This window comes from Hibiscus syriacus, unplaced genomic scaffold, assembly GCF_006381635.1.
Source record: "Hibiscus syriacus cultivar Baekdansim isolate YM2019G1 unplaced genomic scaffold, ASM638163v2 tig00110328_pilon, whole genome shotgun sequence".
Classification (NCBI taxonomy): domain Eukaryota; kingdom Viridiplantae; phylum Streptophyta; class Magnoliopsida; order Malvales; family Malvaceae; genus Hibiscus; species Hibiscus syriacus.
In genome coordinates this window covers 6,550,779-6,563,700 of record NW_024062685.1, presented here as the reverse complement: position 1 = coordinate 6,563,700, position 12,922 = coordinate 6,550,779, and the positions used below count along the sequence as shown (strand labels likewise).

The 12,922-nt window shown below is 35.4% G+C and overlaps 1 protein-coding gene across 2 annotated transcripts; it reads right to left on the bottom strand.

Annotated features, from left to right (window-relative positions):
* Positions 1–1,505: 1,505 nt before the first annotated feature.
* On the bottom strand, positions 1,506–12,411 carry LOC120118581. 2 transcript variants are annotated; one of them, XM_039138606.1, is made up of 7 exons: positions 11,851–12,410; positions 11,468–11,697; positions 11,194–11,370; positions 10,938–11,093; positions 10,243–10,519; positions 9,456–9,695; positions 1,506–1,516 (listed from the first exon to the last, which is right to left on the bottom strand). In XM_039138606.1, exons 1-6 carry the CDS (start codon positions 12,251–12,253, stop codon positions 9,463–9,465), a joined length of 1,476 nt encoding a protein of 491 aa, XP_038994537.1. In that variant the 5' UTR covers positions 12,254–12,410; the 3' UTR covers positions 1,506–1,516; positions 9,456–9,462. The 2 variants fall into 2 exon arrangements, with proteins under 2 accessions (XP_038994537.1, XP_038994536.1); XM_039138605.1 differs by lacking the exon at positions 1,506–1,516 and having other exon boundaries at positions 9,208–9,695; positions 11,851–12,411.
* Between the last annotated feature and the right edge of the window lie 511 nt (positions 12,412–12,922).

Sequence of the window (12,922 nt, the reverse complement as noted above, 5' to 3'; positions counted from 1 at the left end):
CCACAGATTCTGCCTTTTCTTAGCTTTCAAGATTGACCATCGATTCATCTTAAGCCAAAAATTATTTACTTTTAACATCCACATTATTACTAACACCACAGGTTTACAGTTAGTTTTACCAAATTTACCAGCTAAATCATTTGTCAAACAAGAACTCAAGATTTATGAGATTTTTTCTATGAATACCTGACCTGTCCGGATTCCCGTTGAAGATATTGGAACACTTGGTTAAGTTTTAACTATTTGATTATCACATGATATATACAAATCTCACGTATTATATAACACGCTTAATGACAGTCTTAATGGCTGTCTCTGAGTTATGCTTACAGCTTAATAATCCCGCACTGATCATCAAACTACGTCCATTTTCCTATAAGTTGGCAAAATATGTACAGATTGAGCTCCCAGATCTTGCCTGCCACCTGCATGACAAGAGATTATTAAAAAATACTTGATAAACTCTACCATGTTAATTGCATACACATGTTCATGTACATGCTAATGAAAATGATTAAATAACTGCATAAATAAAACTAGTCACTCTCTAGGGAAGCAATTCTAAAACCACTCCTGCATAATCCATCATGTAGTATAGGATAATATTATCGCAGGAATCATGTTATGAGTTGTAGGGATTGTTAGGAGGGATACATTGCTTGAGCCACGCTGAGATAGTTGTTGAGAAAGGTGTCGAGTCCATGTTACCCACATGACTGCAACTTGAGAGGGTGAAGTTCTTCATGTCTGTCTCCTTCATAGAATGTATATATTTAGGTAGATGAAAGGGAGAAGGCAAATTATCAGAACAAATTGAGACAGAAACTTCTAAGTTTTCATTTTAGAAGAGATAATGACTACCGTTCCTTCAAACATCCACACCGGTTGGTTACCACACTCGCTGTAATAGCTTTCCCTCTAACTTCAGAGGCTGATGTGCATTTGAGTAGATTGGCGTCATCTAAGTCGGCATCTAAATCATCTTTGTTAATCCTCAAACTCAGTGGACATCAAGATTTACATAATTGCATCGAGAAACTGCTTCAGCTGCCCTTCACTGATCAACAAATCTTATCCCAAGAGCAGCAGAGGAAATAGTTTAACGAGATGCTGAATGGATCTCTCAGTCTTTTAGATGTATTTGCCATGGTCAAGGATGCCTTATAGCAAATAAATGGATGCAGAGTTGAACTTCAACATGTGTTGCGCCGAAAGAGATGTTTTAAAAAAGGCTTCATTAATGAGGTTAGAAAATAATTGACCTCTAAGAAGGCAGCTAAAAAGGCAATCTTGAAGGCCCTAAAGAATATGAAGCACAAGGAAAATAAACAAAGCACTGGTTCCATTGTTAAACTACTAAGGGAGGTGCAAGGAGTCACTCTTAGTGTGTTACAATCCTTACTGTCCTTCACTTTTGGGCCTGAGAAAGAATCACAGATGAGCCTCTGGTCTCAAAGCTATTGCACACAAAAGGAGTCGGCAGTGAAGGAGAAGATCAGATGAACGAAATGGCAATCTTGTGCATTTCTCTTTTAGCATTGGTTATCATTCCACATGAAAAAAAAGAAAACTTAAGTCTGTTGTGTTAGATGTTTTCATCGCTTCTTTTCGAGTAAAAGATCATTCCTAGAAATCGAAACTAAGTTGGTTTTTAAGTAACTTTAATTAGGGGTGAGTAAAACTCGACTCGACTCGAAAAATTAAATTTTTTCAATTTCGAGTTATTCGAGTCAATCTGAATTATAAATTTAGTTTTCGAGTTCGAATCGAGTTGAAATTTTGAATTTTCGAGTTACTCAAAAAATCAAAATTTTGACTAAATATTTTGACAGTTTTACGATTTAGTCTCTGATTTCATTATTTTTTTCAATTTCTCCTTCATTTTAAGTTTTTAAACAAATTTGAACCACATACTCCTAAACTGTAGTACAATACATGTGTACTTTCAATTGTTCTTTTTTATAACAATTTTTTTAATTTTTAATTTAGTCCTTCAATTTTTAATAATCTCCTTATTTCTTCAATTCATCATTTATTTTAAGTATGTTTTTTACCAAATTTAAGCCACATGCTCCTAAACCATAATAGAATACATGTGTACTTTCAATTCCTCTATTTTATAATTAATTTTTATTTTACAATTTAGTCCTTTAATTTTTTATAATCTCCTTATTCCTTCAATTTGTGATTTATTTTAAGTCTATTTTTTACCAAATTTGAACCACTTGCTCATATACCGCAAAAGAATACCTATGTAACTTTAATTGTTATTTTTTCTTTTACTAAAGTTGTACTCTCTTTTTTATTTAGTCCCTTAACTTTGCATTTTACTCAATTTAGTCTTTTGATTACAATTGTTTGCAAATTCTTTCTTATCATCAATTCCTTGACTCATTCATACTCTCATCAATATTTTACCCTCAAAATACTTTCTTTAAAATATTATATTACGAATATATTTCATAATTTTATATTGTATTTGATATATTAAATAATTTTATAATATAAAAGAATATATATTATGGTTATAAGATAAAGTCAAAAATTGGAACAAATCATTGCCGTAATATTATAAATAATTATAATAAAATTAGTATAGATACTCAAATAACTCAACTCGAAAAAAATTCAATTTAAGTTCGAATTATAAAATATGACTCGTCAATTAGAATAACTCAAAACTTTTTGACTCGACTCGACTAGATCGAATCCTCGCCCTAACTTTAATACTAAGAAAAGGGTTCTTGATTCTAGAACAGCATATAGATCTAATCTTGTTAATATTCTTCTTTCATTTAAATATATTCATTCAAGTAAAGACAGGAATTAGATGATACTGTTTTTTCTTAGATATTCACAGCAGAAAGAAAGCTACAAATAAAGTTGTTTTTGTTTCACTCTGCCTATAAATCTCACAACTATGCCTTCCACTCCTCACCACTAGAATTCCCATTTCAATCTTCTTCCCCTACCTCGCTTATTTGCTTGTTAGAAAAAGCAAGCACAATTAGGTCAAAGAAACTGATCGGAATGGGAAGGAAATGGAGAAAGCTAGCTGCCGTTGGAAAGAAACGAGTTACTTCAGTATTAGCCAAAAGATGGCTAATGCAGATCATTCACGTAAATCACCAGTCGTTGATAAAGGTTATTTTGTTGTCTACCCAATGGATAAGAAGCATTTTGCGATTCCCTTGCATATCTCAAGATCAGTAGTTTCCAGGAACTCTTCAAGGTGTCCGAGGAGGATAGAGAAAACCAATTTGAAAAAGTCTCCTTGAATCTTTTTACTCTAATTTCAGCTTGGAGGATAAAGGAACAATCTGATTCAATCGAAATACTTGAGAAAGAGAAGTTATCCAATCAGCAAGCATAATGGGATTCAACTTGAATATATTGTGTTTCAGGAACATCATTCCCTGCAGGCATCAGATAGAAAGGAGTATAGTTCCTGCACTCTTGCAAATATTTATTTGTTGCATTTGTCTTATTATCCAATCTCAACGGCTAACTTGGATGATATTTTCATTTAACATTATTGAGCTGGTTGAGGGAAGACATTCCATAAACAACGCTGACATTGTTGAATTCTATTATACAAGTCAAGCATGCGGATCTTGCCTCCCTTTTCCAGAACAAATTCAACAGTAGCACGATAACCTGCAGACAAGTTGGGACCGGTGATGAGTTGTTTTGATTATGGAAAGGAGACAAAAACATGAACATCTGCGATACTCTTGTTGATCCAGATCAATTCCACGTTACTTATTGATACTTAAACAGGGTGACATTCCTCTTGTCTCCCCTCAGCTTGTGATATATATTCAGCAGATGGTAATGGGAGAAGACAGCAAATAGCTTGAGTGAGTTGAAACACAATTGAACGGCCTTCTTTCTTCTCTACACCGAAGCAAATAGCTACATCTCCTTTGAATGTCCAGCCTTCTTTCCATGCTCGCTCAAACAGTTTGCCTTCAAGGCAACACCCCCTCATTCTCAAGTCGATGAAAATCTGAACTGACTGAGGGAATCTCAGTAGGCCTCTACATCGTCATCAATAGGACATCAACTCAACTGCCTTCAAGATTTGTCTGACTCTGTTGATATGTTGCTTCAATTGCCCCTCGCTCAACAAAGTCTATCTCAAAAACAGTAAAGGAAATTGGTTGAACAACTTTTGGATGGATCTCTCATGCTCCTCGATGTATGTGGCGCCGTTAGGGATGCCTTGTTGCAAACAAAGGAATGCACACAAGATCTTCAATCGATTTTGCGCTGAAGACGAGGAGTCGAGGGGCTTGCTAATGAGGTTAGCAAATACTTAACCTCTAGGAAGGCAGTGAGAAAGTCAATCTGCAAGGCCTTGAAGAACTTGAAGCATATGGAGAATCAACTTAGCAAAGATTGAGACTGGATCCGTGATTAGCACCTTAAAACAAGTAGAAGCAGTGACCATCAACGTTCTAGAATCCCTGTTGTCCTTTATTTCAGGGCCAGAGGCTGAATCGAAATCTAGCCCATGGTCACTATTTTCAAAGTTAATGCACCAGAAAAAAGTAACTTCCCAGGAAGAACAAAAAACAAACGAAATTGCAAATGCTGAAGCTACATTGCGTTCCTTGATTAAATGTGGAAGCATGAAGCATGTTGAGAATGTGCAAAAGGAGCTGGAAAACTCAGAGATGTGCATCCAAGATCTCGATGAAGGTCTCGAATGCTTGTGATCAAAGCTAGAGTCACTGTTCTCAACATCCTCAACTGTTGAAATCTAATTGTACATAAAGTATAACTTACGTGCATCGAATTGTTTTGAAAAATAATAATTATACAGTCTTCTTTCCACAAAGTCTGCTTTTTCTTACCTTTCAAGAATGGCTATGGATGCATCTTATCCCAAAAATTGTTTACTTTTGACTTCCACATTATTACTAACACTAGTTTTACCAAAGGCTACCCATCGTAACTTAGGAGATGAATTATAGAGCCACAATTATTATATTTGTTGAACAAGGATTCAAGATTTATGAGATCTCCTCTATGAATACCTGAGCTGTAGAGATTCCTGTTGTCCCGTTGAAGATATTGGAACACTTTGAGCATCAATCACATGGTAGATATAAATCTCACTCTTTAAGCAAATCTTGCCTGCCTCTTGCATGACAAGAGATTCAGGGCATTATTATATTAAAAAACTTGATAAACTACTAAACCATAATAATTGCACATACATTTTCATGTACATGCTAATGAAATTCATCAAACAATAATGACTGCATAAATAATTGAGGCTATGGATAATAAAACTTGAAAGGGTGAGATTCTTCATGTTTGTCTCCAAACGGATTGGATGAGTGCAAATTAAAGACACATAAAATATGAAATTAAAGTAAAGTGAAGTGAGATTAATAAAATATGAAATGCTGGTAGTTGGAGTGCAAGAAACAAAGATTGAATATATAAAAGATAAGTAAAGATATAAATGGCTTTAGTGAAGTCCAAATGTTGATCAAAGGAGCTGGGATTAACTAAGGAATCTATTCTAACTAACGAAGAATGCCGTGGAAAAACTATGGCAAGCCTATTGTCCGATTGGGTACTTAAGTTGTCTTCCTCTGTTGTTAGCAAAACCTAAATTCACTCCCCTCAAAGGTATTGTGTGTCTATGGGCTTTAAGATCGACAAGCACTCACTAGCTCACTAGCTCGTATAAGATAATGCTCTCTATATCTAGAGTTTGTAAAGGCATACTGTCGAACACTCACTCAGATTACTTAACTTCGGCCATCTAACTTAATCCTTATTAACCTAAGGCCTACAAAACATTTGTCAATGCCCTAGCAAGCATATCAGCACAAATAATCATTAGATAGAACTGTAAAACAAACCCAATCATGCCATTAACATTCAACAATGTTAAAGTATCTCTACATTAATCACAAGATTTAATGAGTTAGTTCATGGCTGGCTAAACAAAATCAAGTTCAAGAGTGTAATCAACATTTTCACAATTAGTTTAAGAAGTAAAAAATGAAACAAGTTGCAAAGGAAGGAATCTGGTTGCAAACACAGTTTCTCAGCTTTTGTCAAGTCTAAAGACATGAATTATATATGCAATTTTTACTCCCTTTTATAGGGAGAGAGAAAATTTAATATATTGTATTCCAATTTCCAAGCAGAACCTGCACTCGTGCAAATATTTATTTCTAGCCTTTGCCTTATTTCGATTATAAAATGCCAACAGTTAACTTTTACATGGCCAAAACCAATTGTCATTCAACATTGTTGATTCAGATCATAGACGACTTGCATTATACAAAATTGTTTAGCTGTATTTAAGTTAGTAGACAATTGAATCCTCAATAAATTTGTCATCTTCTTCGGATCATTAAAGACAAATGCAGACAAGTACACGCTTTCCTGCAAAGGTTATATTATACAAGTCAAGCAAGCAGAACTTGCCTCCCTTCTGCACAACAAATTCAATAATAGCATCGTAATCCTGCATACTGTCTTTGCACCATCGTGTGTATTACTATATTATGGTCGTATTAGTATCATGTTACTTTAGGTAAGGGTGATGAGTTGTTTTGATTGTGCAGAGGAGACAAAACATGAAAGTTTCCATGATAATCGTGTAGATCTAGATCAATTCCCCGTTACTTATTGATATTTGAAGAGGATGAGATTCCTCTTGTCTCCCCTCAGCCTGTGATATATATATATATTGAGTAGATGGTAATGGGAGAAGACACCGAATAGCTAGAGTGAGTTGAAACGCAATTGAAAAGCCTTCTTTCTTCTTTAAAACAAAGACAATGGCTACCTCTCCTTTGAATGTCCAGCCTTCTTTCCATGCTCGCTCAAACAGTTTGCCTTCAAGGCAACACCCCCTCACTTCTCAAATCGATGAAAATCTGAACCGACTGAGGGCATCTCAGTCGGCCTCTACATCGTCATCAATAGGACATCAACTCAACTACCTTCAAGATCTGTATGACTCTGTTGATATGTTGCTTCAATTGCCCCTCTCTCAACAAGCTCTAGCTCAAGAGCAGCAAAGGAAATTGGCTGAACAAATTTTGGATGGATCTCTCATGCTCCTCGATGTATGCGGGACTGCGAGAGATGCATTGTCGCAAACAAAGGAATGCACACAAGATCTTCAATCAGTTTTGCGCCGAAGACGAGGAGTCGAGGGGCTCGCTAATGAGGTTAGGAAATACATAACCTCTAGGAAGGCAGTGAGAAAGGAAATCTGCAAGGCCTTGAAGAACTTGAAGCATATGGAGAATAAACTTAGCAAAGATGGTGAGACCGGAACCGTGATTAGCACCTTGAAACAAGTAGAAGCAGTGACCGTCAGTGTTCTCAAATCCTTGTTTTCCTTTATTTCAGGACCAGAGGCTGAATCAAAATCAAGCTCGTGGTCACTAGTTTCAAAGTTAAGGCACCAGAAAAAGTTAACTTGTGAGGAAGAAGAACAAAAAACAAATGAAATAGCAAATGCTGAAGCTACATTGCGTTCCTTGATTATATCTGGAAGCATGAAACATGTTGAGAATATGCAAAAGGAGCTGGAAAACTCAGAGATGTGCATCCAAGATCTTGTTGAAGGCCTTGAAAGCTTCTTCAGGAGGTTGATCAAAGCTAGAGTCACTGTTCTCAACATCCTCAACTGTTGAAATCTAATTGTACATAAAGTATAACTTAGATGTATACAATTGTTTAAAAAATAATAATTATGCAGTCTTCTTTCCACAGATTCTTCCTTTTCTTATCTTTTAAGAATAGTCACGGATGCATCTTAATCCAAAAATTGTTTACTTTTGACATTCACTTTATTATCAGCACTAGAGCTTTACAGTTAGTTTTACCAAATTTACCAGCTGAATCATTTGTCAAAAAAGAACTCAAGATTTATGAGATTTTTTTCTATGAATACCTGAGCTGTCGAGATGCCTGTTGTCCCGTTGAAGATATTGGAAAACTTTGAGCATCACATGGCAGTTATAAATCTCACACTGTTTATGCAAATCTTGCCTCCCTCCAGCATTACAAGAGATTCAGGACATTATTATATTTAAAAACTTGATAAACTCAGCCATAATAATTGCATATACATAGTAGATACAACTGGAGGTGCTACAAAACGCTTCGTTAATGAGGTTAGAAAATAATTGACCTCTAAGAAGGCAGCTAAAAAGGCAATCTTGAAGGCCCTAAAGAATATGAAGCATAAGGAAAATAAACAAAACACTGGTTCCGTAGTTAGCCTGCTAAGGGAGGTGCAAGCAGTCACTCTTAGTGTGTTCAATCCTCGTTGTCCTTTACGTTTGTACCTGAGAGAGAATCATAGATGAGCCGCTGGTCGCTGCTCTCAAAGTTATTACACTAAAAAAAGTCATCAGTGAAGGAGAAGAGCAGATCAACAAAATGGAAATTGCTGAGGCTTCCTTGCAATCCCTTGCAACAAGCAAACCTGACATTATGCAAATAGAGGAAGTGCAGACTGAAGTATAATTATCAGAGTTGCATTCAAGAGTTGGAAGAAGGGGTTGAGGGTCTGTATAGGCACCTGATAAAAGTCAGAGTCAATATTCTCAGTACACTCAACCATTAAGCTAGTCTCAAATATCTGGTGACTTCATCTTGTACATTAACTGCAGCACAAATGTAATATTCTGAAGTCAAATTAATTATACTGCATGTTTTCTCGATCTTCCTTTTTTATTTGATCATTCAAAAACTACTTATTTGATAAGAAAAATAAAATAAAATTTAAAATATTTTACAATTAAAAAAAAGGACAAATGTTGAGAATTTTTTTATCATTTTATCCTATTTCAATTTTAATTCAACTTAAAATATAATTAGATTTTAGATTTTTATTTCAATTTTATCTTTCTTTTGTAATAGTCAATCCTAATTAATTGATCAATAGGTCTGATACCCATGATTGTGCTTAAAAATATTTCCTCAAAATGATTGTGAGCAAAGATTATTTATCTTCGGTTATTGACTGTCCCTGTTCAGCCCTATCAATATCAGGAAGTTAACTTCAACAACATGATGCACTGTGAAAATATCAAGCTTTGTTCTAAAATGAAATCCAGAAGCCTTAAATGATACTTATTTGTGAACAAGAAACCATAATACTGGACAGAATCAACGCCAGAGTAAATGAAGGCAAGATTGTGTGTAAGCTTCAACTCAATCGTCGTACAAATTAGATCTCTAGGTACACAAATACAATATTTAAGTATAACAATTTCTTCTGACCAAAAGAGCAATGAATCTTTTCCTAGTAAAATAACAAACAAAATGAAGACATAAAAGAGAAACCGATAAGGGGGTAGGCTCAGATGACCGATGCTGCCTACAAAAGAAAGTTAAAGTACAGCCTATTTTACCCCAGCATCTCTTAAATGATGATCAAAGAGTTGAAGTGGTATCACAACAACTAGATTAATTTGTCAAAGGCTTAGCCTTGCGTATATGGCCCATGCTATTTACAAGATCTCTTCGTGTGCAGACTGGGAACATATTGATGTTCTTTAGTACTTTCAACCGCCAAAGAACATATGGAAAGCTTAATTGGTCCCTTGAAGTGAAACGAACCACCTCATTAAACCAGAGGCACATGAACATATTAGTCAAAGGTGTATGTTTCCTCACAATGACAGAGGCTTCATTTAGAGCTGCATAAAATGGAGCAGATAATCAAATATTTTAGCAGCAAAACTAAGAAGGTAAATTCAAGTTATCTCTACCAGTTTGACTCCTTTCTTTCAGAAAAATCAACCCCCCCCCCCCAATAAGAATCAAATCAAATGGTCTAGTAGACTCTTTTCAATAACTAGCTTCTGACGTTTTAGAGGTTTAATCATATGGAAATGGTTGACCTTAATGCCACCAAGCTCAGCTGAGCTGCCGATGGACAAGAATACAAACCCAACTTTATATATATAAGCGCTGGGTAGGAGGTAGGATAAATATGTCAATGCAGTAAAAGCCTTTAAACAGATAATAACAAATGGATTTGATACTTTGTTTCCTCAAACACCAGGAACAGTTTAATTCAGACAAGTTAAACCTGATGCTGGACAAGGAATGATGAAAAACATACTGCTTATGGTGGACACAAGAAATTAAGAAATCATGCAAATTGTGGATCATCATCCACATTAATCTTTAATATAGTACAGCTTACATCTTTAATAACCACAAAAGAAGACAGGAGAATACCTTTCTTTCCATTAAATCTCTTGTCCTCTGGAAGACCATCCTTACGATACTGAGTCATTTGAACCTCAACTTCCTCTGGTGTAGCTTTGTGTTTAAGGACGACAGCCTTTGCCTCATCATAGACACTACTACGAGCTCCATGCTCAGAAATTGCAAGAACTGAATTCCTACGCCAAAGAAGAGCCTCAACTACACCTAAAGGGTCCCTCCTGAATTGGGATTTCGAGTCTACCCAAATAGAGTACTTTGCATGAGGAAAGAGACGATGCGGCAACATCTGATCACCACAAAAGCATTGAGTCATTCTTCATTGAAACTATAAGCATAGAGAGAGAGAGAGAGAGAGATGCGTAATCATCAAAGCAAACAAGGCCAAGAAAGAGGAAAATATCATTAATCAAAATATTAAATGATCATACTTCCTATAACACCATCTATAAAATTTGAGATCAAAAACAATTTTGAAGTACTGACTTCATGGATAGATCTAAAGTTGCCTAAAAATGATAAAAGATTAGCAATAAAAATACAAGAATAGACACTGTTGGAGACAGATGAAGAAGAGTTTAAACAAGTTACAAAATGCAGAATGTGTCGATAGCAATCATTAGCAATAAGACAAAATGTATAGAAATCAAAAAGTAGATATCATCTATTACTTTGCGGATTTATCTATACAAATGTAACCACTATACCTTAGGAATTTTCCCATTCAACCTCTGGTCTACAAAAGGCGGATTCCGTACAATCACAATACGCCATTTTCCAATCAGTCCATCCTCGCCAATCTTATTGCCCTGTGATTCCTGTGCTGCAAGCGTAGTTTCATCCCAAAATGCAACATAACAAACCTGAATCAACAATATGCAGAATCCCAATTAAGAAAAAAGTCAAAAACAAATGTTAAGAACATTTAAGCTATAAGTAAGCTTCCGCATCATATATGCTCACCTTTTTGAGAGATGCCTCTGACATTCCTATAGGCTGATAAAGATCATCTCCACCTCCAAAAGCACAAGTAGAAACCACAAGTTTGCAAGTTTGCATATAACTCTTGTCTCTATCAGATATTGCAAAGCCACCATTTTCACTGAAAAAACCACAATGTAGAGCAACAGTTTCACTCACCTGGACAAACAAAATTGCAGATATAAGCATAATCCATGATACGGAAAAGAAAATGTAACAATAAAAAATCATCACTGCCTTTATTAAGGTTCAAAACCTTAAAGCTTTTCTCTCTCTCATCAAAGGTTTGGTTCCCAGTGAATAAATTAAACCGAGTGACACTTGTTCGCTGCCAAGATAAGGTAGAGTTCCCCCCACCATGTCCGTGAGGCGTTAGATGGTCTGAGATATACATCAATCTTTTAACAGGACTACTAATGGTAGATTCTTCATCTTCTGAAATATCTAGATGCTCAAGTTCCTCAGCTGGTAAGAGCTTCAAGCAAGCTGATAGATTAAACAAAACATTTTCTCATTTCTTCACATATTTCTAAATATTCCCTACTTGACAATAGTTTTGGCACCATAATTATAACAATTTCCTAGCTTCTAGTTCGCCAAAGATTATAAAAAGAGAGATTTGTTTGCTCCTCTACTTACGTTCTCTAACACCACTGACAATGTGAGTGATTGGATCGAGCCGGTTCAATTTGCTGTCGGGTTTCTTTCCTTGAGTCGCTTCCTTCGATTTAGTAAGTTCTGAGTTACCCATCAAATTGGGACTTTTCACTTCATTAACTTCCGAGTGGACGACCAACCCAGGTTTTCTACCGACGCTAGTGACCTCGAAAATGATCAGCATCGCGGCCGGAAGGAATATGAGGAGCATCCAGTATTTGACGAACAAACGGATGAGGAGCTGATTCAACTCGTTCCTGGGTCGTTGATGACCGTGTTTCTTGCGTTTCCTCCGGGCTCGGACTCGCTTTCGGCCGAGTTCATCGGAATCGTCATCCGAGACCATGATTGAGATACTGTTATTGCTGAAACTTGAAGAGGCCATTTGGTAGTAATGGGGGATTAGAAAAATAGGGAATTAATTAATGGAAACTCGAAATTGGAATATTGGGGGTTTGGGTTTCCACCGCTGAAGTCTGGAACACTAGTGGGATGCTGCAATTGGAACTCTATTTTCGACTTGTTTCCACGCTGATGGCTCGATTCACAACGATTCAATTGCGATCCATATTGGTAAAAATTTCGCTTGCTATGTCCTATTTAGAATTCCTTTTAAAAAAATCAAATCGATATTGAATTTGATCTCGGATCGGAGTTCATTGATTTGAATCAGTTCAAATTATCAATTTTCAGATGGATAAATTACAAATTTAACAGCTGAAAATTATTTTCTCTCTTATTTAATTTTATATATTTTTTAATTTAATTATTAAATTTTATATTCACTTAATCGTTTTCTCCTCAATTCCGTCATCACGTGGTTAGGGATCAACGTTAGATTGAGTTGAATTAAGTAAAAGTTTTAAATGTAGTCGAGTTGATTTTTTGAATTTCTGTTTAAATTTAATTGTAAATATTTATAATATTATTTGATTTAAATTTAAGTGATTTTCTATAATTATATATATTCAATATAAATATATTTATTTATATATTTTTTTTATATGTGATATACATATATCATACAAAGTCCAATTATTTGACTTAAATTTAA